The following is a 27476-nucleotide window of genomic DNA, read 5'->3' as shown; positions in this document are numbered from 1 at the left end:
TGGATGGATTGGTCGAGTATGCTGCTTTTAGTTGAAGGAAGCGCACAATAAGGATTATGTGTGCCTCCACAAATGTTATTGATAGTTTGAGGTTTTTATTTCTTAAATCAATTGATTTAAAAAAAAATGTATGGACAAAAAATATTCTCGTGAAACGTAAAAATATAAGCCTTCGATTTTTTACTTTATTCAATTTTCTAAACAGATAAATTTTGTTATTGAAAAACTTAAGAAAATCAATTTCTTTCGTTTTTCATTTACATTTCGTGATTATGCTAAAGATGTCAAAATGTCAATTGTAGTTTGATAACTTTCGAAAATGCTTTTGAATGACAGACTTATTATATAGTGATAACATTATTATTATACGTTATCACATTGTTATCAGAGATTAGTAAAGATTAATAGGTAGATATTGATTTATCAATATATCTTAAATTTATCATATACCAATAATATATTTTTAGCTAAGCTTAATTCCGTTTGTGTTATTACAAGTGAAATGCAAACAATTTGAAGAAATGCTGCTTATGAAAAAAATTATATTTATAAATTTTTGGATTCTTCAGAACATCTGACAGACCACCTTCTCTCAAGACTGCATTACGTAGCGTTTTTTATCAGCACATATAAGTAAGGATAGGATTGTGAATAGAAAAAAATCCTACCTACCTTGCAATGACCGAACAATGTTTAACATTTAATATAATGTCCTTGATAGATAAACAATTTAACTAACTTGAAGAGGTCATAATGTTATAAGTATTTAATGATATGATTTGATAGTTTTGAAAAACAAACCTCGCTTTGCACGGTTAAATATTTTTATTATATTTCAGAAACAAATATACCCTATGATACTTAGGGATAATGCAGCATTCTAATTGTGAAATACTTTTAAAAAGGGGTTTAGGCGTGTTTTAATTTATCCGAGTGTTACAATTTATTACCTTTTCCAATAGACATTGATTTTCCTTACCGAGGTATCGTGATGTGGCATTACATTGCTCATTAGTAATAAATATAATATAATAACTACAATTATTTCAAAGTAAAAAAATGATCACAATAATTATAAACTAAGCAATCATATATCTATTAGTTGGATTGAGAATCCACTAGGCCACTTTATTTTGACTGTTAACTATTTTTAAAACAATAACTAATTTCTATTACTTCATAGAAATGTTATTGCCTTTACGCAAGTACATTCATATTTATTTGATTAAATTCGTGATTGTTTATAATATTTAGCCCTAACAGATATGTACCATAAATAAGCCATACAAATGTATTAGTATATATGTTTGTAAACCGAATTATACATTTCTCGGTTCGAAATCGATATAAAGGCTCTCTCCAGGTACCAAAAAGAGATGTTTATTTTCGTATTTCACTTCTGAAGGCTTCGGTGCTCCCGGCAGTGGTTTAAGCTTGAAATTTAGTACTAAGTTTGACATAGCGTTTCTTACTGATATCTGACCGAACCTCTTTCCTGAAATAAAATTTGATTAGATAGTCTATTTAGTCGGGTTTTACGTGAATTTGTACTGAAGCGCTTTTCTCAAACTAAAAAAATGTGTGCGTGTACTAGTGTATACACGTAAGAAGTGAAACTTCTTTGTGACATTATTTTTCGAAAAATGATCTCCTATATGCAACTTTACAGAAATTGGTTAAATAAAGTTAAATTGGATAAAGTTGAACAAAAGGCTTTTATTATCATAGACATGAATACAAATAATACAATTATTTCATTTTACCTTATTACTACTAAGATTATTACAGAATCTCATTAATTGTAATAAAATTATTGCAATCATTGTTATCGTTATTATATATTTTTGTTATTAATGGCTTCGAATCATCCGTGGAAGGGACAAGATAAATATGGCGCGTATCGGAAAAATGTGACGCGTAACTGAAAAATGTGACGGTAATTTTTTTTCCAACGCCGATAAAGAAGTTTCACTTTAAAAATATATTTTTAATATGAAAAATAATACAAAATCATTAGGCATTTAGTAAAACTTATGCTATAAACGAACTGACCTATACAGCTCCTTGGTCCCTCTCCAAATGGCATATGAGTGAATGGCTTCAGGTCTTTCTCATTCTCGGGCAAAAACCTTTCGGGTTTAAACGTTTCGGGGTCCGGATAAATGTCGCTGTCGTATTGCATTCCAATTCCGTTCACATATATCGGTGTTCCCGCAGGTATGGTCAGTTTCTCGTCTACCTTATAGTCATTTAATGTCTCTCTATCAAGCCATCCCAGGGGAGGATACATGCGTAGCGCTTCTGGAATTTGAGTAAGATGTCATTATTATTTAAGCCCGGCGTGAATTTCCCACCGCAAAAACCTGCATTTTCGCCCCAGAAATTTACACAATGGAAGTGTATTTAGAATCTTAGATGTCTTTAATTATTAGAGTGTTTAATACCTTTAATTACACAGTTTAAATACTTCAAATCAGCTTGTATAGTCAGATCCAAGGAACCGTTTTGACTTTTCTTCGCCTCTATTAACTCTTCATACATTTTGTCCTGAAAATAAATATATTATTTGTTTTTGATGATAACAGTCAGCTATAAAGTTTTTATATTTATTAAAATTCTAGTATGAAGTGAAAGCTGTATACTAACTGTGCCCTACGATCGTTTGTTTTTAGCATAGCCTGTTACTAATTCTAAATTAATGTTCACAGATTTTTTATAAATATACGATTTTAATTGAAATACTTTATACAAACCATTTATTGATAACAAACAGGAAAATGTAATATATTTATTTACAAGCTGTAAATGGCCAAATTTAACTAAAAAATAATCATCGCATTAACATTTCGTTTTGAAACTATACACGTAAATATAATATGGCAATTCATAATTTTCGTTAATAGATTTACCTGTAGGTCTGGGCGGAATGATAATTCATATAACATGAAACTCAAAACAGAACTTGATGTTTCAAAACCTGCAAACAGAAATGCCACAGCCTGGGCCCAAATGTCGTTATCAGTTAACCCTGGAAAAATATACAAATTATGTGCGTCTTTCCCGAGTTGTATAATTTTATTTTTATGATTTCTATGAGCAACTCAAAGTGCCTACGTATCACATGAGGCAAACATCATTTTTAAATATGATCTTACATCAGTATATGATTCATACAACAGAGAGTTCGTATGGATACACTAATGCAATATAATATCTCTTACGTTAGAATTAGGGATACGTATTAAATCCCGTAAAACATACATATCATATTTATTTTCCGTACGTACCATCGTCCTTAAGCATAAGTAATGCGTCAAGTAAATCTTTTACGTCCTTTATTTCATTGACCCTTCTTTGCTTTGATACAGTTTCAAATACTTTCTTAAAGAACTGTGTCGATGATTCAGGAAATATGGGGAGTCTAAAAAAATTACATGTTTATTTCTATTTTTTAAATTATAAAATAAATAAATATATACATTATTCTTACATACTATGCCAATACGAAAATGCCAAAAAAAAATATATACACAAAATCGCTACTGTGAATTCACTCTGCGAACATATAAATGTGTCGATAGACAGCATTGAGTATGCGCAGTCTTTGATTGGGTTTGGCCTATGCTTTCATGGCAAACAAGCTTCATGGCAAACAAGAAATCAAGCTCTTGGAGATTGGATTGCACACTACCCCCCTCAAAACTTTCAGTACACAGTAGGCCAATTGTAAGTCCCGTTTGGTTTCCAATAGTATCCCACTATTCCTAAGACGTGTTGGGAATATTAAAGGATAGTAGGTATAAACGCCATGCAGTCTGTTAAAAAGATATCCTGTGAATTTGTTCTCTATGCGATAAAAACTGATTAGAACTTGGGATTATTCCGATGAAGCAACGGTTTACGCAAACGGCTAACTGGTTAAGTGTCAATCACGTTGAAATTTTGATATGGGTGCTAATGTCTAGTGATGTTTGTCGCGAATGGCTAAAACTTGTTCTGTTAGTCACGTAGGTATTGGTTTACACTACCGACAAAATCTACAACACAATAGTACCACAATTCACTAAAGTCACTATAATACACTGCCGAAATCACATATTTATAGAAAATATAGTCACTTTGAACGGAGTTAGTCGCGTATAAATTTATAAATTAGTGTTCTGTTCACAGTTTATTTTACGTCTATTTTTGACGTATTTTATTCTAAACTATATATGTACCTGTCACTGTGTTAATATATGACTTTTAAACATATATTTCAACGTTATTTTCCACAAATAATATTTTTAAATGTAATATAAATACGGGATTTGTGTTGCCACACGCAACCCGAACTACACACTCCTTACAACGCTATAGCGTTTTTAAATTCATACGTCTCCGTGGCCCATCCTATACTTAGAGTTATTTTTTTTACCTGCACCATTCCGTCAATTTCGGAAAGAAAAATATAGTACTCCAACAAAATCCTTTGTACCAGTCGAAGGTCATTAGGGTCTTGGACACAGTTCTGATAGGGTCTTCTCCTGTGAGGGTGGCGGTAGTTTCTACACCAAAAGCAGCGGTTGCAATGACATCTGTTGTGTAATCTGTGAACAATGACTGAAACAACATGTATAGTTAATTTATATTTCAAGTCAAACAGTTTACTTAAATTATGAACGACCCTTAACGCCTACACGCATTCTTATTGATAATGAAAAACATTCATATGTGTTACGTATCTGTATTGTGCGTCTGTGAAAAGCGTTTGTGACACGTGATGCTGACTTATGATCAACGTGTGTTAAGGCAGTGTGCAAGTCATTTACTTACATTTAAATGATTGAACGTTTAATTTAATTGTCTAATCATAGATGATTGATTGATCCATTGTTCAGATTTCATTTGAGACAACTGCTGACCCGGTTGACTTGGCTGTCTCTTATTTTTATAGATAGGTTATTTATAGATTATACTACTATTTTATAGATTATACCAATAGGTCACAAGAATAATCTAGTTTGTGTGAGTAGGTATAACAGGAAGGGGGGAGACTCCTTCAAGCCCTTAATTATTATAGTGGTGAGCTTAATTATAGCTTTGAGAAAATCCTACCATCTTGAACTTCTGATTCTTTCTGATTCTCCGACCTACAGAAAGAATCAACCAGTCTGTTAACTTAGGTGTCCTACCTTTACCGTACTTATTCATATATTCACTACTTATATGTTAGGGTTCTTAGTTGTCACCCGCTCATATATTTTGTTATAGAAGCAGAAACAAAGCTACAATCTGATTTCGATACATTGGCTAAATGGTCCCACGACGTAGGACTTGTACTAAATCCTAACAAAACAAAGTTCATGCATATCCGATCCAGTCACAATCTAAGCTCACGTACACCCATCTTAATCTTACACAACCACACATGTGCACATTCTTATAACTCGTACCCCAATAGCTGCAACTGCAACGCCTTAGAATTAGTTCATAACCATAAGTACCTGGGGCTTACAATAGATGACCGAATATCCTGGAAAATCCACATTAATTCTGTCTGTGATAGGCTAAGCCTTGCCAAATTCACTTTAATAAAAAATAAAATACCTCTTAAAACTCTGCTACTACTATACAACGCACTAGCCGAATCCATTATAACATATGGACTTTCAAGCTATGGGAGAACATGCAAAACTTATCTAAATCAAATATTTGCAATACAATACGTATTTTAAAAATAATTGCTCCCATAAAATTAAAATCACAATATAAAGAGGACTATAGACAGCTATTTGTATTTTTCAAAATTATACCTATACACGAGAAAGTGCAACTAGGATTATTAAATGAAAACTACTTTACAGAAAATTACCTCAAAACAAATAAAACTCACTATCACTATTCAACACGTAGAAAATTAAAAAACGAATTTCTATTACCCAAATACAATAACTTATATGGGAAAAAACATTAGATTACATTATTCCAAATTTAATAAACTCGATACCAGCTACACTTCTTACTAATATAACAAGAAACAATATTAAATTCGAATTTAAAAAATACTACATAAGTCAAACAATTATAAATTATGCATAACAAAAATCTAGCATAATAGGTTTCTAGCATCGGCTATCTATGGCGCATCAGTGTTTAGATTTGTTTATGACGTTTGACGTGCAATTTTAAATCGTTTGAATGATTTGATTGTTATACATTTACAGTTTATATGTCACAGGCCTTAGTATATATATATATATATATATTAATTAATATTAATTTAACGTCCACTTGCTGGAAAGCTGTACATCTACCTTAACGTAATAATTAAAATATCTAACTCGGGCATTAGAAGTTAGTTTATTTATATTACTTTGTCAAAGAGTAGAAATACTGATAAAATACTACACTACAGATCAAAATCTTCGCTTTAATGTGAATAAGTTCAAATAAACCCTTTTTAACCGTTACATTTCATTTAATTGAATTCGTGATTTTAAATATAATGCTTGTCTGAATCATGTCTAATTATTATATTTATATTAGATAATGTAAAAAAAGTTAATTAAGGCCTAGGCTTATACATTTTATTGTTATAAATATATAATTTTTTTTTAAATTTTTGATTACGATATATCCTTATCTCTTGCCTTCTTTCAAATAAATATTATGAATAAAGTTTTTGATTAACCGTCAGTTAGAAGTAATTGAAATTAAGTTTATTATCAGTTGACCCACTGACCTCCTAACTATTTAGTCTACAAAAAGAGAAATGATGTATGTATAACAATCTAGACTATACAAAAAAGTTTATATGTATTGAACAGGGGCAAACGGGCAGAAGGCTCATCTGATGTTAAGTGGACACAGTTTGTAATCAATTATACACAAACCAGTTTGGCATTTATAAGGACATTTGGAAACAGGCAATTTTGCAATCGTTGTCTGCGCGTAATTATGAGTCCTAGAAACCTTAAACATTTAAAGGAATCCAGTATGTTTTGAAAGTGTCATCATTCTACCTAATCAGTTCCGTTGTACAACCCGTTTTGCCACTGATTGCTAAATCCGTTTATCGACCGCGTATTAAGATGAAACAATGCATAATATGCTCCAATATTCTAAACTCATTTGGTTATCGCCACACCAACAAGCACCAACCTTACAACTATAGAAAAAGTATTTATTATTGTGTATTTAAAGAATATTTATAACTTTTAAATTAAAATAGGAAAAACAAAACAAACAAATAGGATGTTAAGTGGACACACGCACTCGATGCCGAGAGGTGTCGCGAGTTCGTTGCCGGCCTTTTGATTGGTACCCTCATTTCTTGAAGGACCCTAAGTCGAATTAGTTCGGAAATACTTCAGTGGGCAGCTGGTTCCATATAGTGGTGGTTCGCGACAAATACTGTCTTAGAAAACGCTCAGTTGTGGAACGACGGACGTCAAGGTGATTCGGATAATTTCTTAGACTCAATATGAATAAAAATAAGGTATATCTAGTTACCCGTATATCTAGTTTGCTTGTATCTTTTGTGTTTTTTATTCTTTGTATTAAATCAATTGCTTTCTGGTCGAAGAGGTTCTGCATTCCCTTCAGCTTGGAAGACGTAAACACCGATGTCAAACCTCGACGCACTGTAGACCACATGGGATCCTTAAAAATATAGAATATTGATTATTTTCACGAAAATGTTAGTTTCGACAGTCTTCTTATGTTATACAAATTGGATTTATGGGATACGTTAGACATCATCCCCTTCTGTTGTTAAGTAAGATATTCTTAGAGAGCATGTAGCAGTTTATGTTTTAAACAATTACAGCCAGTTTTTAACCAGCTCCAAAAAAAGTGTTTTATTTGTACATATCCATACAAAAACCGCCACCGAACTTAATTCGATCAAGTTTTTTTTAGTTGTTAATTAATTACATTTTTTTTCTTTTTCTAATATATGTTCACATTTCGAAAAGTCAACAAGAAAAATATGAGTTATAGTGAGTGTGTTTTAGAAAAGTGTGTGTTAGTTATAAAGAGTGTGTTTCATTGAGTCGATTAATTTAAACGACAAATACATACATTTACAGTAAACACATTATTTTTAAGGGGGTCGAAGGAACCCGGTTTCAGGTATCTGTTCCTGAAATTGTCGAAGTCCTTAATAAGTATATTTCGTGCTATTTCTGGTGAATTGATAATGAGAGCTGGTCTCCAGAATAACCATATTCCTACGTATGGTTTCTTAAATTGCTTATATGTATCAATCATCCAAAGGGCCTGAAAATAATATATAAAGAACTTCAAGTAATGACCACGAATTGTTTCTGAAATTGCTGATTATGAGCTTTCATACTTTTAAACTTAATTTCAATAAAATTTAAAAATTGTCTTAGTCAAAGTTATTTCGTGCTTTGTACAGTACAGTTATAGACATTTTTAGTAAAATCTATTCATGCCTTTAATTATAAATTGTGTTAATTACAAAAACAAAACGGGTACTGTTAAAATCATATCCTCGGTTTATTTTAGAAAACATATTTCGATTAAGTACAGTTAAAAATACTATATTTACACTATATCTTGACTTAAAGTCAAAGTCAACAATCATTTATTCATATAGGTAACACAATGTACACTTATGAACGTCAATAAAAATGAAATATTCATTAAATGCTTCTAATTTTATATTTACTGCCAGTTCTCAAATCAAGGGCGTACGGAAGAGAAGAACTGGCAATAAACTCTCCGCCACACTTTTTAATTGCCAAGTTTTTTTTTGTATTACACAACGTTTGTAAGGAGCTGCAACCATCACACCATGTTCCACGTTATATCAGCAGGAGGCATGGTGAAATAGGAGCATGCACTTACATTCTCGTGGGAACAACACGCAAATCAATCAATCAATCAATAAAGCAAGCAAGACAAAAATTACTCACCGGATTCTTTTGCTGCAAGAATGTAAGACTGCCCATCAAAGGATGAGGTGGTAAGTGAGGTACACCACGCCTTGCCCAATACTCTCTAACATTTCTCCAACGAAGGTACAACCATGATATCAAGGATATCGTAACACCACACACGATAATTCCAAACATAATATTTGATTTATATTACTTCTGAAATTTTCATAACTCTTTAATAATATTTAATTAATCCAAACAAATAAAAACTAAATCTTCTTACAATATTTTTGCCACGAGCTACCATTTGTTTAGGACCGTAAAAAACTAGATGCACAGACGACTTGCCAAAGATATAATGAAGTCGTCTTGCAAAAACAGTGTTAACAACGAACGTCACCAATGATTATGCAAATAGAAAAACACTACTTAATAAGCCTCAATTAGTGTCAGATGAATATAATCATATAGCAAGCAACACTTATGAACGTCAGTAGAAAAAAATAAATGCTACTATATTTACATTTACCGGCAGGTGAATGTTCAAGGGCGCAAACCGAACGTGGCAATGACCTGTCCGGCGCTGTTTAAAACGACAAGTTTAAAAAAAATATTTGTAAGGACTTGTAACCATCAAGCTCTTCGTGACATCTTATAATTATAATAATTAAATCATGTAAACAAACTTATAATATAGTATATGTAGTTACGAACATTGACGTATTTGTTACTATTAATTCGATATAATTTAATTTAAATAAACATTAAAGCACAATTTTCATGTAGTCCTAAATTAATTATACCAAGATGTCGACTCTAGAATAACAAATAATTAAACAAATTGAAGCCCAAAACAGTTTTTGCGTATTTCTAAAACATTTTTTAATTATCTTTTGTACTTACATTATTTTACAAATCTTATTCGTAATGTTTAGTATCAGTCTGACTTAAAATATAACAAAAAATCTTATCTTGTTATGACGATTAAAAGTTATCAATCCGGGTGGAGCCGATAGTTGAATTATTTATATATAATTAAACATTTGGACTTATGTAACTTCTGCGTTTCCGATGTCAATTTTGGCATTTTTTCATTGAATTTTTACTTCAAACTTCGAACCTTAGGTTTGCAAAATAATTTAAATTAGGTGGTTGAAAATTGAAGACAAATTTAACACTGTATATTTGTAGCTATATAAAAATAGGATTCATAAGAAAATGAAGTAGTTATAAGGGAAGAAAGTGCTTACATGCCTGTTACAAAAATATCACAGAAACAAATCTTCACATATTTCGGTTTATATTTTTGCTTGATGTTAAAGTAACAACGACTAGTCAGTGGCTTAAGCAGTCTCTGACTAAAATTTCTGCACGTCTGGTCTTTGTATGAAACAGCTTTCACGATAACAATTGGCACATGTTATCATTCACTTTCACGTCAATGTATAGTTAATGTGTTTATCAAAATGATAAGTTACAAATCTTTGTGTCATTCATTTATAACATTTTAGCAAAGGAATAGGTATAGTAAGGATAGAAAATCGTGTGTCAAACCAAATACCTAATGTAGATACGAAGATTTTACGAGGCGGAACCAGTTATAATAAGTTTTTTTGTCTAATGATTTGACATTTTGTAATATTATACGTTTTGGTTTACTATAAATTTAGAGATTGCCTTGAAGCTTTTTGTTTATGCTATCAAATAAGACTCACCATATACAAAGTTGAAAAAACTATGTTTATTTACTAAAATTATTATAGTACGAAAATCGCCTTGGCTCATAGCTTTATTTATTAAAGTTAATTTAAAGTGAGTTCAGTTTCACTTCAAATATAATACTTGTAGTTTTTATACTCGTAGACTTAATATGACATTTGTATTTATATGGCTGATTGTGCACATTTATAAAAAAATATATATATACATATAGAACCCGTTTAAGACGATCACGCTTAATACGATTTCATTCCAAAGAAGAGATATATTTTCATACATTTCTTAACGCTTAATACGATTTGTCATCCCTATTAAAACGCCCGAACCCTCACGTCGTGTTGAAAGAAGAAGAATCCGAGATACTGCAGGGTTTTCCTGGTTATTCTTCCATTGATGACAATGTAGCACCGTACGAAATTCAATCAATTGAAGATCTTAATGAGAATGTGAATAACACACAAAACGAGGCCCTAAGTGATGATGATGAAGACAAGGCAACTCCGTTTTTGTCAAACGCCCAGGCATTATCAGCTGTTAATGATTTAAGACCCTATGTAGCTTCTTTGGATCAAAGCGAAGACGGACTGCAAAAGTTGAATTATATTGAAAATATTATAACTGCTACTGCATTAAATTAAGTTAGTTTAATTAAGTTGTATTCTTTATGTCAAACCAAAATAAGTGATTATTTCAAATAATGTGATTATAATTACACTACGTATTTAATGTATTTTATAAACGTATAATTTAATACCTATATATACCAAAATTAGTACATAATAATATGTAGTACGTATTATTCTCCCCATCCCGCACAATACGCTTTCTCGCTTAAGTCGCGTTTTTGGTATTTACAAAGGCATCAGTCACATAGTAATGCATTAACGTTTTGTGATAACGTAGTATTTAAAATCTATTGGGACACCTGACTTGAATGTGTTTTCAAAAAAGTCCAAAATTTATAATCATTTATTCATATAGGTAACACAAGGTACACTTCAAATTTTACATTAACTGCCAGTTCTTAAATCAGTGGCCTAGAACGGATTAGAAGAACTGGCAATAAACTAGGCCAAAGTTACTTATTATTTATTCACTCTAATGCTCTTCCTTTCTCATTTCCCAGCCCATCCTTAAGTGTAATTAGTGCATCCAGTAAGTCTTTCGATTCGTAAAAATCGGTTTTTCCTTCAGTCTCTGTTATGTGTGACCGATTGTTATATTTTGTTGATAAATTTAGTTAATTTAACGGGAAAGAATTGAAATCTATTGATGAATAGTAACTTACTTACTTAAAGTATTTGCTTTGTATTAAAAAAAAATTTTTGGCCAACGCCAAAAAGGTTATCAATATTTAAATTTTAGACCGTCATTTGTTTCGTTGTAAGCAGACAATAATGTTATAAAAATAAAAAAATGCGAGACAATTCCGAATATGTTTATAAACATAGGCTTAGTCTTAGTGCCCTTAATAGATAAGCCTCTTGCCTGTTGGCTCCATCTTCTATACAAAATAGTAGAGCGACCCTTTCATTCACTGATACTTTTCGATTTTCTAAGGACAATAAGGCAAACAAGCGCTGTTGATTCAAAACCAAAACTATATATCACCTAAGAGTAAGCCAAAAATATTTGTTGGATAAAAAAATATTGTGCTCCAACTAATGCCTCTGTACCAATTAAAAGCCATAACTTTTGTGATTGATCGAACTAGATCTTCTCCAGAGAGAGTCGCCGTGATTTGAATCCCCTATGAAGCAGCGGGAATGATATCTGTACATAACATCTGAAGTTGAAAACTGCAATTCAGTATAATTGTTGTTAGGTTTGTTGTATCAGCATCAAGAAATATAATGTTAAAGAACTTTATTTCTCATTACAGAAATGTATGTGTATTTTATTTACATGAGAAACTTATTATTATGTATATTATAATAGGTTAGGTTAGCGAGATACACGTCGCGTCGATATTAGCCGTCCCAACTTTAGTCTATTAGGTTCACTCTGACATGTATCTTTAATGCCTTTTTGAATTTGTTAAACGCGCTAATATTGCGAATTTTAAACGGTAGACTCATACCTAATAGACTTCTTTAAATAATTTTTACGCGGCTTCGGCAAGATAAGCGAACTCACTCTACGAGTATTGCGTGTAGTTGTGTGTTTGATTTTCTTAAATGATAAGCTACTATGGAGAGTTATTTTTTTTTAATTAAGATACAGGTGCCATAAACATATAGTTGATTAATCGTCATAATTTTTGTTTCTTGGTAGATTATATTAGTCTCGTGTTAAAAAATTGTATATAAATAGTGCATTTAATATTTTAATATTTAGTTTATACCAACTGTTTATAGTATTCATGGAAATCAATTAGAATTTTCACAATAATGGTATATTTTAATTTCGTCTGTGTATAACGTTGTTGGAGCAATGGCGCTGGTATAAGCTGCCATTGTTATTATATGTTACAGAGCTCAGAAAATAACAACGTTCAAGTCTTATCATTTCATAACCGACACAAAAATTACAATAAAACTAAATGCTTGTTTGATTTTTCAATTTTGCTAGATCTACATTCACAGACCATTTGAGTGTCTGTAGTAGGTAGGTAGTAGTAGTACCTACTACAGACAATTAGTAGTAATTGTCATTATTATTAATGTAATGGTAATGGCAGTTGACACGAATGCTATTATTCCGTCATTAATAATAATGACTGAAGTTACTTTTACTACAGACTATCAAGTAGCATTGGAAAATCGAAAAAACGTTTTTAATTTACAAGCTCTGTGACATGGCAATGTGACAACAATGGCAGCTAATATCAACGCCATTGCTCCGACAAGTACATAAAACTGTTTTTACGTTCTTATTTCAAATAATACGGACCAATATTTGCAGAATAAACGGACTTTTTTGCATATTCACACTTCACAAATGTCTAGCGGGCTAAAACATTCGACGAGTAACCATACTTACCCTTAAGTTATTTTTGCATTTTTCGTTAGTATTAATGATTCCTTGATTTAACTGTCTAAGAGAGCCTGCATGGACTTCAACTTTGCGGAGGTAAATACTGAAGATAGGTTACCACGAATCAAAGATTAGAGCGAATCCTATTACAGGGAAGATTAAACCAGATGAAAACTAATTCCATTTTGTTGAATATTGTAATAATGATTACTCCTCGTAATAATATAAATGAATTACACTCAATAATTATAACGTAGTAGTGCTGGCTATATATATATGTTTTATTTAGGAATAAAAGGGCTTTAATACTGATCAATAATACAGATTTGATACCCTTTATTTCAGCCCCCAGGTACGTTGGAGTCACGGGTATGCACAATTTTTATAATCACTAGTTGTATACGCAGTAAAGGAAAACTATATCCTTAAAATCCCAATAACTCTGCCTTTCTTGGCGAATCCTTTAAGGTCCCTGCACTTAGGCTTTGGAAATGACTTCCCGTCCCTATTCGCTCGTTCCTTCTCTATCTTCCTTTTAATTTCTTCTGTACAAACATAACCTGTCCCCATCCTCCACATCTTACTAACTACTAACTGACGTGAGACAGATCTTAAATTATCGTGATTCATGCGCACTTTTTGTTTTTTATTTTTCATGTACGTATCCTTTTTTAGTTTAGTTTGCTTTTTTTGTTCCCTGCTTAGTTTTGTCTTAATTACTATGTGTAATATGTATTTTTGCACTTCTTGCCTACCTTATCTAATTTAATAAATTTTTATTTCTCTATAAATTTCTCAGTTGTTGGTTGCCTAGAAGAGATTCCTCGAAAGCGATAAGGGTCCCAATTACCCTCCTTTTAATTAAATTATGTTCCCTTTTATATTGTAATGTAATGTAAAATAAATAAATAAAGGATAAGCGGCTTTTATTATATATTAAGTTAAATAATTTAACTTACTTTAGCTGTAAATATCATCTCTTATGTCCGGATCGTTGGAACTTAACCTGATAAATCTGTCCCGGAAATACGAGGAAATTTATGGAAACCAGCAGAACAACCATATAGCTAAGTTAGTTAGCTAGTTTTGAACTGTCTGTACGTATCAATCCTCCATAAAGTTTGAAAGTAATGTATAATTTTTTTTTTGCTAAGAAATTCTTATTTACTCGAGTCAATGCAAAATTGTTTTTTTTAATTATTGTTAGTTTAAACTACTGATAAAATATAAATGAATTTTCATAGATTTTGCATTCTTTTTTGTGTAGCTAAATAAAATAAATATAAAATGTGGCACGATTGAGTCGTCCTAATTATGTACCTTTCTGTGTCTATTATGTTATTATTATTGTTTGTTAGTCGCTAATCAACAGATAGAACATATATTTAAAATTTAGAAATTCAAATATTTTGTAAAAAAAGTAAAGAGTTATATGAAGGAAGTTGATTTACGAATTATAAAAATTCCTTAGATGATACACTGTTTAAAAATGACTTTCTCAATTTGAATAACGCTCTGTAGGCATATTAAGCTTAGTGGAAGCACCAATAGGCATTTAAACAGCAGGGACTCATATACAAAATGTCAAAGTTTCTCATCGAGGTCGGTATTTTCTATATATACTTGACAAAATTAGTAAAAGTGTACTTTTTAGAAGGTAAGACCCATGAGGGGATGAGGTGGCAAGTGAGGCACACCACGCCTCTCCCAATACTCTCTTACATTTCTCCAACGAAGGTACACCCACGATATTAAGCATACCATAAAATATTTGAAATTACTATAAACATGTAACATCTCAACAAAATTCTAAAAGACCGAACGTTTTTGTTTTTAAAGAATTTGATTTGAAACCAGTTTCAACTAATCTACCGAGTTTGACTGGTGATGTCACTTTATAATAAAAAGTTCAGGATTCCAGGATGTTATTGTTGATATCAGCAAAAACTTAAGTTATTATGAGTATACAAAGATATTATTAACTTTAACCTTACAATTTTGATAGAATACGTGTTTGTGTATTGTTCTCAATGTTATGCAAGCCATGTTATATCTTATTTCGTCATACCCGCTAATGCTAAGATTTCTTTCTATTACTAAAGATTTTTTCTATCTTGGGCAAACGGGCAGGAGCCTCATCTGATGTTAAGAGATACGCCCGTCACACTGGGAGAAGGCACGTGAAAGACGTAAACGGCATTTTAAGAATTGGAACGCCTAATTCTTGTAAGACCCTAAATCAAATGACTTTTGAAATCATTATGTGGATCTGGTACCCACTTAGTAGGTTCCAATTAGTAGTGATGCGCCCAAAAAGTTATTTAGAAAAACTCTCAGTTGTGGAACGACTGTCATCGAGGTGGCACAGGTGGAAGCTCATATTCTGCCTGGACGTTCGATAAATGAGGTAGAAGATGCAGAAAGACCCCACATCTTTACGAATCAAGCCGCTTGGTAAAACACAGAGAAAGCAGAGTCTTTGACGATTCTAATCTCTCTTTGTTGACGACCAAGTGAAAGAATCTGGTACTGGGGAGCTCCCGCCTGCCCATAAAATTTCAAGTAGTGGCCCGGACTGAAGAACCGTCTCACCTTGCTACTTAGAGATTAATTTATTTTTTTCCCTTCCCTTCCAACTGCGAAGTCGAACGTGTTTCGACTTGTCAGTGCCTAGTACTCAGATGCTGGCTCTGGCTTTTAAAATAGGGTCTTCCAAGAGCGGAGTAGCGCCAATGGTGTTTTTTTATTTATATACAGCCGCGCCAACAAGGCCACACATAAGAAAAAAAAAAGGGAATATATATGTATAATTTCCACAAGGTACTAGTGATGCGCAAATGGCTAATGCTTATAATATAATAAAGTAATGTTGTAACAAAGGGCTTACAAAAAAGACCTTAAATTGTAAAACGTAGCAAAAGAAGATATGAGAGAACAAAACGCTCTTCTTCCTCAGATTTCTGTATCTGTTTCATGATCATTTATTAATCGAATAGACAAGTGAATGATCCATCAAATAAAAAAACATAAATACATACATTATGTAATTATTTTAAAGTATACGATAGAATACTGACGATTATGTTATTAAAATGAATGATATTTGACTATCAACAAATCTGTTTTTATGGACTACACATGAGACTACACTTTTCGATTGTTGTGATGAATAGTTTATTTAAGAGAAAATTATTATCGAGGAGCTCGTTGTTGTCGTTTCTTCCTTTAATCTATCGTCGTATGAAGTCAAGGTAGAGATGGTGTGATGGAACGAAAAATAGACCAACTTTGTCTACATCAATTTCAGATGGCTTAGGCTGGCCGGGTAAGGGTCGGAACTTGTAGTTCAAAACCAGCTTTGCAAGAGAACTCCGCAGGGATATTTGGGCGAATCTTTTTCCTAAAATAAAAAATGGTATTATGAGTCACGTAACTAATTTGATTTGAGCTGGATAAAACATAAAGTAAGTACGTCTGTGTAGCAGATTACTACAAAATAATGTAATATTAAATCGCTTAATATACTGCCCAAAAAGTCTGGCGTACACGGTTTTTATATAAAATAGTTAATCATCAGTTAAACGTAGAATAGAAGAACAAAAGTGATCAAAATATTTACCAATACAGTTTCTAGGTCCTTCTCCAAATGGCAGATATGTGAACTGAAGTGACTCTTTCTCATTTTCCGGCAAAAACCTATCCGGGTCAAATTTTTCCGGCTCGGGATAGAATTCTTCATAATATTGCATTCCAATAGCATTAACATACAAAGGTGTGCCCGCGGGTATAGATAATTTGTCATCAATTTTGTAGTCAACCAATGCTACTCTGTCCATCCAACCCATTGGTGAATACTTTCTTAGAGCTTCTGTAAAGACAATTAATTTATAATCAATATTTTTATATCAACTTGATCGCTTTTATCTAGCAATCTACGCAGGAAATATAAATAAAATGTTAATTAAATTATATACGGAAATCGAGATTGATAAGAATTAAAATATCGGACGAAGAAAATAAAAAGTAAGGAAGTTATATTAAAAATTACTAAGGAATAACATGTGTCTGAACAGCTTTTTATATAGTTTTAAGTATTTGATTGGTCTTTGTCATAGTCAAAGTCAAATTTAAAATTATTTATTAATTTAGGTAACACAACGTACACTTATGAACGTCAATAAAGAAATTGCTAAGTGCTTCTAATTTTAAATTAAGTACAGTTCTCAAATCAAAGGCGTAGAACGGACGAGAAGACCTGGCAATAAAATCTCCGCCACTGTTTTTAATCGCCAAGTTTTTTGTTTTTCACAATATTTGTAAGGCTACAACTATTACAACATGTTCCGCATGACTTCTTAAGTAATTAACAGTTAATTAATAATAATAAAATAAATTAAAAATAAATATCAGCCTATCTATTCTCGTGGGAACAACACGCAAATCCATTGTCAAAATAACTTGTTAAACGCATACACGAATTCAAATCCGACCAGTCACCAATTTTGAAGTCTTTGTTGTAACTTGAGTGGCGTATTCAGAATTACATAATTATGAATTAAATCATTCATCACCAATCTTTTTGTTTGGTGTGTTGTTATAATAATAATAATGAAAGCCCTTTTTTCTCTGACCTTTTTAACTTACATGCTATTCGTATAAAATAGTAGAATTCTTAAATCTAATTCACGTAACAAAATAATAAATTTATTAGCATAAATTATAATAAGTTTGGTGTGTTACTTAGTGCCATAAAATAGTTTTTGACGCTTTAGGTACGAGGCAGGGTAGATTAGTGGTTCTACTTATATATAGAAAAATATAACTACCTTTAATAACGCAGTTCAGGTATTGCAAATCAGCAAGAGTGTTGATATCCAAGCTGTCGTTTGCACACTTAGCTTTAGCTTCCACCAATTCTGCGTATAATTTTTCCTAAAAAAATTAGATCGATTAGTTTTGATCGAATAATAGATTGAATAAAACATGAGTTCATTGTTGACGTGAATGGAAAACAACGCTTAGAAAACATTAGCGATATTTTATTTCACTGATAAAACAAAGATCCAAGATTTATAAGCAATATAAATAAACAAACTTAAAAAGTGCAGGAATATTCTTAATGTTAAAATAAATAGTAAACGTACACGTTCGCAAAGAAATGGTTGACTGTGAATTTTGTCACATAATATAAAACAAAAAAATATAGCTATCTTTATAAGCGCTGAGAATAAATTTTATTTATATATCGTATTAATTAATTTATAATTATATAAATTTAAATCAAATAAGCCTTCTTTCACGATCAACAAGTATTGACGGATAAGTAATTGCTTGGTTTTTCTATAGTTCTATTTTTATTTCATTAATCTTTGTTACAGAAACAAATGACATAAATAATTAATATCGATGCAATGGGAGCCTTATCGCTAACAAGCTATCTCTTCCAGGCAACCCTTGTAAGGAAAATACTAAAACAACGAAATATTAAGGGTAAAGTAATTGTTAGTGCTGTTTAAGCAATAAACTTAAAAGCTTTTAAGTTTATTACTAAAATTCAGTTGAAATCTATGTTAAAATAATAAAAGCCCTAGCCTTAAAGCTAGGTCTTGTGTAAAACTTTCGGTACCTACCTGTATTTCTGGATAAAATGCTAGTTCGTAAAGTGCAAATGCAAGGGAGGAACCGGAAGTTTCGTAGCCAGCAAAAAGGAATGCTACAGCCTGGGCCACAATTGTATCGTCCGATAATTCTGCAAAAAAATAGGAACAGAAAATTATATGTAATGTTAAATAGTACATTGAGTTAGTTGTCAGTTATCTCTTGAACTCTCTACTACGTTGTAATAAACATAATTTTTAACAGTAGTTTTCGTTTTGATGCAATTATGATATTGTTATTGTATATTCAGTATTCGATTATTGTCTTTATGATGGTAGAGTTAATGGCTTTGAGAAAGAAAATGCTTCTGTATTTACTAAGAATTTTGACACAGCACGTTTATAACAATTCTCAGCTATACTCTCAAATACACATACACACACACACAGCCATTCACATACATTCACGCATATTTAAAGTCTGACGACTTGTGTTGATTAGTTTTAACACTAACTACTTTATCTTAATAAAAATATTTTAAACATGCACCATATACCACTGAATAATTATTATCTAAAGATAGATGAATTTCGTCACAAGCATATTTCTATCATAAATAAAGACTTTATTATTTGATGAAAATAACAATTTTATATTTGTGATTAAAGGAAGGAAGAAGTGTATTTAATTAATAAGATACTACGTTAATAAAATATTAGAAAAAGTATCAACTTGCCTTCGTTAGGTCCTCCAACATTTTCTTTTAAGCTAATAAGTGCATCAAGGAGGTCCTTAGGGGCACTTCCAGGTACATTTTGCTGCTGTCTCTGTTTGGAAACTGTGAGGTAGATCCTCTTGAAGAAATCCGTTGACTTTTTGGGGAACATTTTAAAGCTGTAATCAATCCATTATTAGGCTGAGCTTGGTCCGGTTCGTATAGCCCAAATCTATTGGTCTTTTTATTGGAAAAAAGAGTATGAGTGTGTAATTGTGTCTGCCTCAACCAACTCCGAAATATACTAAGATATCGTGATAACTATTAACAACAGGCTATCTATTGGACTTATTTGTTGCAAATCTCAATATTTTTCACCTCAATCAATTATTATTAAACATTATTATGATAATAAATAAATAAGTATAGGTGCATTAGATACAGATAAAGATTAATGTGACGCCATTACGAACAATAGCGGCTTGAATCATATTTTAATAATTAATGTAATAGTGATGTCTTTGATGTTTTGAGTCTTTGATGTTTACTTAAAAGGAATATACCTGAAAAGCTCGGCGACTTCAGGAAAGAAAAATATTGCGCTCCAACTGATGCCTCTCAGGAGGTCAAAGTCCATAAAAGATTTTGTGACAGTTCTGATTGGATCTTCTCCTGTTAATGTGGCATTAGTTTTTACGCCAAAGGAAGCTGTTCCTATAACATCTGTTGTGTAATCCGTACATAACATCTGAAAAGTCGATATAATTGTAAAATAGAAAATGTATCGTACCACATCGTGACCATCTTTTTAAAATAACTCTGTTGCAAGGCCCGAATGGCCCTCCCATCTGGGCTTATGGCATAATAAGGGCATTCTGTTGACACTTGACTCTGTGGGTCTTTCATTGTTTTAGTTATTTTAGGTCGCTTCTCGTCATTTATCATTTAAATTATTAGTTGTATCATACGCATTTAAGCACGGTGTCCGCACCTATTACCGAGACCACACTTTTGTTCTAGTGTTGTTTGTTTCTCATGCTCAGTTGGTGGGGCTTTAACACTGTGCGAATTTATAAATACGTCACAATCACCTGACACCCCTATTAATGCAAAGATGACTTTCATATTCTCATAACCTTGAGAATATTGTCGCATAGTTTATGTTTAATTGATCCTTAATCAATGATAAGGCTTTAAATAAGCATAATCATCCTTATTTGGCGAAAAATTTAGCAAATCATTCAAAAATAAAACAAACCTGGGATAGTGAATGTTCTATATGCTATATGATACGCCGACCCTTCAACTTAACTTACTTATGAGGTAACGACGTGTAAATAAATAAAAAAGTTTTAACGCCTTTGTGTACATCATCATCATTATTTTTTAAGTGAGAAGGCAAGACAGATCACTCAGAAAATTATTAAGGCCCCATACATTTTCTGTGTGACATTACAAGTGTAATAATAAATTACACTGAGTATAGTTCATGTTTTGCTAAAACTGAAATCAGATTGTGTATTTCCTCCCCCAATTTTTTTCTTTATAAAGTTGATCAACCAAACGTTTCAACCGTAATTTCAAAGGTACAGTAAAAATGAAACGAAACAAATTTGACGTACTGTACAGATGAACCTTATGCAGAAAAAAAACACGATATCAATTATCTTACCCGAACACTAATTTTCGTTTTATCTTCAGTGTTGTCTATACGTTGGATGAGCTCACTGGTTTTGGTGTCAAAGAGGTTCTGCAAAGCCCGTAATTTGGACGCCGTGAAGATGGTTGTAAGACGACGCCGTATCGATGACCATAATGGATCCTAAAGGTGTCAAAATAACGTTATACGTCCATGGATACTAATAAAACAGTATAGTGTTCTTGTAGCTTACACAATTATTGTTATAAGTATTTATTACAGTGATTTTTAGTATATTGTTTTGTAAATGCAATTAACCTAAATAGTTATCAAAGCAGGTTGCGAATAACTCTATTTTATGTCGGTGCCTCGGCCATTGATGGATTTTATATTGATGCAAAAATGTCAGGCTTGAGGATTTTCAAGTAAATAGTAAAAAAAACTTACATTTGCTGTCAGTAAATTAAGCCCGATTGGATCTCCAGGTCCAGCAGCAACAAATCTGTTCCTAAAACTGCCGAAATCCTTGACGAGAATATTTCTTGCTATTTCCGGCGAATTGATAATAATTGCTGGTCTCCAGAATAACCATATTCCTACGTACGGCGACTTGAAGTGTCGTATGGTTTCGATCAGCCATATGCTCTGAAAAATGTGAATTTATGAATGTATGTAAAATTAACCCCTTGTTCAGCTAGTTTTTGACCCATTACAAAATTAATTGCTCGGATTATCTAAAAAATGGTCGTTACCACTTTTAAAAAATCATGAATACCATGGCAACTCGCACTATGCTCGGTATACGTCAACGTTTTATGATAAGATCGTAAAAAAATATATTAATTAAATCGATAATAAAAATATAAAATTAATGTGTTAACTAGCTTAGGACCAATACCTTACCAATAAGGATCAATTTAATGTACAAAATAATACTTACAAAATTCTTTTTTTGTAAAAATCCAAGGCTTCCGAATATCGGGTGTGGTGGGTGATGGGGCACGCCCTTATCGGCCCAGTACTGTTTCACTTTAGACCATCGTAGGTACACCCATGCTACCACACAAAGGACTATTGCACAGAACAATACCACAAACATCCTGAAACTAAAACATATGAATTCACTATGGAGAACTCGTTTTCGCGTTAACTTTCTTACAAGAATTTCCATAAATATATAAGGTTAAATATTTAAAGTAAAATATCATTTATCGTAATTTCATATCCATTATTAATAATAATAATCCATTAATATCTAAGATGCCGTTGTAGTAATAATTATGTCATATTATGTCAAAATTCAATACGATTTTGAAGTACGGGAGTTACATTTAAACCTAAGTCTCGACTCCTAAATCTTACTCACTTATGCCAGGTGGAGTACGAAAAAAACAAACTCAAAAGTATTAAGAAAGTGTATTTTTTTATTATCCTTTAAATGGGAAGCAATATTCGAATTCGTATTATTTAAAAAAAAACGTTTATTGGAACTAAGAAGAACTAGAGCCGGAGTACCTAAAATACTTAAAAAAAGATCGTCACCATAGTTAAAGGTATATATTTTTGACGATGTGTATGAGGCACAGAACACTGATCACCCTCTTGCTTATTAGATAAACATATAATCACAATACAGGATACAAAGAATCACAATATAGTACATGTTGTCTGAAAATTCGCGATAAATAAATATTATGTCCAATTCAAAACCGATATTTCATTTGTTGCTTGTATAATTCCAATGTCCCTCTAAATTTATTAGTCGTATAAAATATTTATGATTATCACAAATAAAAACTATAAAAATGAGACATTGAAAAGGTATAACGCATATTCTGTTTTCTTTTCGTTAACATGCGCCTGCACAAGTAACTATATAAACATCAGCAAAAGTAATGAAATAAATTCTAAATCAGTCCAGCACTCCAGCTCCAAAAAGTATTTAGGGTAAGGTAAGGTAAGGTTCATTTTTGAAGATCGTAAGGAATATAATTTGAGAGTATAACAGGAATATTTGCTTAAATAATTCTAGCTATGTATTGAATCATCTGTGTGTAATTTCCTAATATTATAAAAAAATAACAACGACCTATATACGTAAAGGACCTCAAAACAAAAACATATAATCACAGCAAAATTAAGCTAAGACTGCAGTTTTAGATATATAAATTATTGAATTGTCTTATGTATTCGCGTAAATTAATAAAAACAAGGACGTAAACAAATTATATATATAAAAAAACGTATGATGTATTCATTAAGATAGCTTTAGGGATCATAAGTTATAAAAATGTTTGTATTTAGATAAAGAAACTTAAAACAATATAACAAGTTTAATTTAAGTCAAATGTTATACAAATTAAATTGTACTCACTGCGAGCCGCCTGTCCTAACTAAAGAAGCTACTAAAATGATTTGTTTTATATATATAATCTGGCAATAATTAGTGGATCTTATCGCGTAAGGTGTAATTCAATGATTTTCCTTATTTTTTATTTAATAATTTAATACGTAACAAGTTATCAGTTTTTACTAATATGACATGATGATTTAGATTTAGTTTTTTGGTTCATATAGTTTATTTAACTAAATTTTTAACCAAAAATTAATAAAAAAATCTTATTTCATTACAATATTTTTTAATAAAATTAGATTTGTTTTTGTAAATTAGTGTAGTTTTTATACACTTTTATTATTTCAATGAATTAAGAGCTAGTGCACTTATTTAAATAATTGCAATTGATAAATTTATTTAAAACACACAAATATACAGTGTACAATATACCCCACGGCCCGAGTATCTCTACACCAAAATTGCAGGAAATACTAAAATATATGAATCGTTGAAGTTATTTTAAAATATAAGATAAACGTCACTTAGAAATTAATTTGCCTCGTATATAAATAGTTATATTAGAGTGTTAATGGCAAATAATAGAAAATGCTTCTGCAATATCTTATGACGAAGGGTATACAATTAACATGAAGCAACATTTTCTTTTACAAAAGCTTAGTTTTGTCTAAGGAAACAGTAAGTCAAATTCTTAGAAGATATCGAATATATGAAATTTATTATTTTTGGTTTGATTAGATTAAGAATACTGTTTCTTAAAACTTTAACTTCATTTATAATATAAATTACTTTTTTTAATGCTCCTGGAGACTAGTGTTAGCAACAACAATATTTTGTTACGAATAAAGTCTTTTGAGTTTGTTAGCTCGGTTCTTCTAATGTTGATCATATGACTATGTTTGTCAAGTTTCATTAGGGTGGTTAAACTTTAGTGTGTAACCAAATAAACTCGCAAATAAAAGTACATATATTTAACAACATATATACAACAACATTTTTACTTTTATTTACCAGTGCATTCAGATCACCAATATACATATATCAAAATATTATATATATTAAAGAATATACTTAGTCTGGGCATAAATACTAATTGAAAATTAACAAAATATAAAATTTGAATTTAGAATCTGTCATTTTTATAGCATTGTTCATTGGGTTTTCTCATTTAGTCATCAATACATTGTACAATATTGTATATTTTGTCGTCAATACATTGTTTGCGATATTAAAGTGGAGTGGGCAGTGTATAAAGAGAACCGAATCGCTGTGATTGTATTACACAAAGTAGGTATGGAGCCAAATGCTTTTTTTTAAACTCTCCATATGCTGGGTATAGTAAATGTCTGTATGCCAGGCTATTAAAAGGTACAACGAGACCTCCTCTGTTTGTTACAGAAAAAGATCTAGCAAAAAGATCTGGCCGTCCACGTAGTGTTCGTACGGAAAAGGTGGTCAAAGCATTAAGCGAAAGAATTTGAAGAAATTCTGTCGGAAAGCAAAAGATTTTATCTCGGTAGATGATAATTACACCTAGTACCATGTCGCTTATTTTATTTAAAAGACGACTTTGGACTTGTAACCTATATGAGACGTATTGCCCTAAACGTCATGATAATTTGGAGTCCCTAACACAATCCGAACGATAGGCAGTGAAAAATTATACCATGGGCAGAGGGCGTGCTTCTATTGATATCTGGCCTCAACGTTTAAAGGACTGTATTGCAACCAATAGATACCATACCGCTTCCATTAAGCTTCTTATATTTTAAATTGTTTTATATTTATGTATTAAACTAATAGGTACACTGTAAAAGCAATAAATGTTATTTTATATAGAAAAAGAATTGTTTACTTTGTTTCAGCATTTATGGCTAGACTATATGATTAACAAAATATTTAAATAAAAATATAATCTTTGTTATTAAGATTGTCGGTAAAAAAATATTTTATTTTAACGCCTGATACTTTTTAATAGCAATTATGTTCTTGAAACATATTGATGTAATTTTTAAACTAGCCGACGCGACAGACGTTGTCCTGTTGTGTTGTATCTTAAATACAAAATTTCAAACTTAAAAAGCATTTAATTATTAATAATCTGATCTATTATCAAATCCACTTAAACACTTATCAAAATCGGTCCACCCATATATTGCATTTCTGCTTTTTCGGGAAAAAGATCTTTTCTTTCTAGATCGTCTCGATCGTGGCATTGTTAATGATAATATCGGCACAATAAGCTAATAGAAACTCAAAATAAACAATCAACCAATCTACTTCAAAACTTCTAATTGTCAAATTTTCAATCATACTCAACCATAGTTAACATAACGTTTGGCTGTCAGTTGCGTTTTGTTATAATACCATTTTTAATAAACGAACGTCTAGAGTGATGTTTTATGATAAATTTTCTGTTTGTTGCGTTTTGTCACGTTTCACGGAAATAGGATAATATATATAAACAGGATATTATCCTACGTTCGTCTCCTGGTTCTAAGCTACCTTTTCACCCAAATATATTCAGCCGTTCCTGAGAGATAAAAAATGTAACAAACTTGACTTTCTCTAATAGTATAAATAGGTAGATTATGGTATCCACAATTTACGGCCAAACTTTTTGTAACAAGTAATACAATTTTAACATCCGTAACATGAATAGCGTTATGTAGATATTAATGCTTACACAAAGATCATATTTTTTATGGTATAGGTTAAACGGGCAGGAGGCTCCTCCGATATCAAGTGATACCGCCGCCGTCTATGAACACTTTCAATGCCGGAAGGCTCATGCGGTACCAGCCTTTAAAAAAATGGTACGCTCTTTTCTTGAAGGACCCTAACTCAAATTGGTTCGGACATACTTCAGTGAGCATCTGGTTCCACAAAGTGCGGCTAAAGTGCCTTAAAAAATAGATGTAGAACGACGGACGTCAAAGTGATACGGATGGTAAGATACGGTTGCCCACTTGTTGCATAAACACTATAGTAACTCCAAATCGCAAACGTCATAAAGACAATAAAAGTATGTTAACATACCAGAACTAAGAAGTGCGAAACTTCAGATAGATAATATACAATAATTTTAATTAATCAATACTAACTTTTAAGACTTTATTAACGGGTTGGGACAGGAAGTGAATTTTATATTTTATACTGTTATGTAATTAAGAAAATAAACAATAATTTGTTTACTAATTATTGTTAACTATACCATTTTAAATAATAATTAGAACCTGACTTAATTTCTTCAGAGAATCAGAAAAACCTTTTCTTACTGTGGTCATTGATTGATTTCTTCAGAATGTTTTCCGTTTCCGTATGAACAATTAAGAATTATGCACATGGAAAATCTATGCACAGCTGAAGTTCAAACGGTACGACATCAGGATAGCTAGACCCAATTACCTTAAAAATACCTTCTTTCCCGAAGAAAATACAACAGAATTATATCGGCCAGATTAACAGCCTCACAAATCTTGTTTGAAAAACATGTCTTTTTATTTAAAATCATAATCTATCTCATTGAAAATCGGCAATCAGTAATCGCATTTCCATAAAGCTTTTTCCATTCTCCCCTTTCCTCTG

The 27476-nt window shown here is 31.5% G+C and overlaps 2 protein-coding genes across 5 annotated transcripts; both read right to left on the bottom strand.

Annotated features, from left to right (window-relative positions):
* Positions 1-293: 293 nt before the first annotated feature.
* LOC123711023 (cytochrome P450 6k1-like) lies at positions 294-10262 on the bottom strand. 4 transcript variants are annotated; one of them, XM_045663410.1, is made up of 11 exons: positions 10139-10262; positions 9792-10008; positions 8925-9104; positions 8065-8262; positions 7495-7644; positions 4418-4602; positions 3288-3421; positions 2910-3028; positions 2445-2547; positions 2053-2301; positions 294-1495 (listed from the first exon to the last, which is right to left on the bottom strand). In XM_045663410.1, exons 3-11 carry the CDS (start codon positions 9081-9083, stop codon positions 1320-1322), a joined length of 1473 nt encoding a protein of 490 aa, XP_045519366.1. In that variant the 5' UTR covers positions 9084-9104; positions 9792-10008; positions 10139-10262; the 3' UTR covers positions 294-1319. The 4 variants fall into 4 exon arrangements, with proteins under 4 accessions (XP_045519366.1, XP_045519364.1, XP_045519365.1 ...); XM_045663408.1 differs by lacking the exon at positions 9792-10008 and having other exon boundaries at positions 10139-10261; XM_045663409.1 differs by lacking the exon at positions 9792-10008 and having other exon boundaries at positions 10143-10261.
* A 6350-nt stretch (positions 10263-16612) lies between these two features.
* Positions 16613-23940, bottom strand: LOC123711022 (cytochrome P450 6k1-like). Its single transcript, XM_045663407.1, has 10 exons — positions 23910-23940; positions 22476-22641; positions 21983-22180; positions 21569-21718; positions 20460-20644; positions 19918-20075; positions 19214-19332; positions 18410-18515; positions 17203-17451; positions 16613-16983 (listed from the first exon to the last, which is right to left on the bottom strand). The coding sequence occupies exons 2-10, from the start codon at positions 22632-22634 to the stop codon at positions 16814-16816; spliced, it is 1494 nt and encodes a 497-aa protein (XP_045519363.1). The 5' UTR covers positions 22635-22641; positions 23910-23940; the 3' UTR covers positions 16613-16813.
* Between the last annotated feature and the right edge of the window lie 3536 nt (positions 23941-27476).

The sequence above is a fragment of the Pieris brassicae genome, chromosome 6 (assembly GCF_905147105.1).
Source record: "Pieris brassicae chromosome 6, ilPieBrab1.1, whole genome shotgun sequence".
NCBI classification, from domain to species: Eukaryota; Metazoa; Arthropoda; class Insecta; order Lepidoptera; family Pieridae; genus Pieris; species Pieris brassicae.
The sequence above is the reverse complement of the archived record's forward strand: the minus strand, read 5'-3'. Positions and strand labels throughout refer to the sequence as shown.

What these genes read in the sequence shown, in the direction of transcription:
- LOC123711023 (XM_045663410.1), bottom strand. Translation starts at nt 9,083, where the DNA reads ATGTTTGGAATTATCGTGTGTGGTGTTACGATATCCTTGATATCATGG. An exon ending in AAATTGACGGAATGGTGCAG is followed by an intron (nt 3,422 to 4,417) that starts GTAAAAAAAATA and finishes TAATTTTTTTAG; the next exon opens with ACTCCCCATATTTCCTGAAT. An exon ending in ACTTATGCTTAAGGACGATG is followed by an intron (nt 3,029 to 3,287) that starts GTACGTACGGAA and finishes ATATTTTTCCAG; the next exon opens with GGTTAACTGATAACGACATT.
- LOC123711022 (XM_045663407.1), bottom strand. Translation starts at nt 22,634, where the DNA reads ATGTTTGTGGTATTGTTCTGTGCAATAGTCCTTTGTGTGGTAGCATGG. An exon ending in GAAGTCGCCGAGCTTTTCAG is followed by an intron (nt 20,076 to 20,459) that starts GTATATTCCTTT and finishes GATTGATTACAG; the next exon opens with CTTTAAAATGTTCCCCAAAA. An exon ending in TGTTGGAGGACCTAACGAAG is followed by an intron (nt 19,333 to 19,917) that starts GCAAGTTGATAC and finishes ATTTTTTTGCAG; the next exon opens with AATTATCGGACGATACAATT.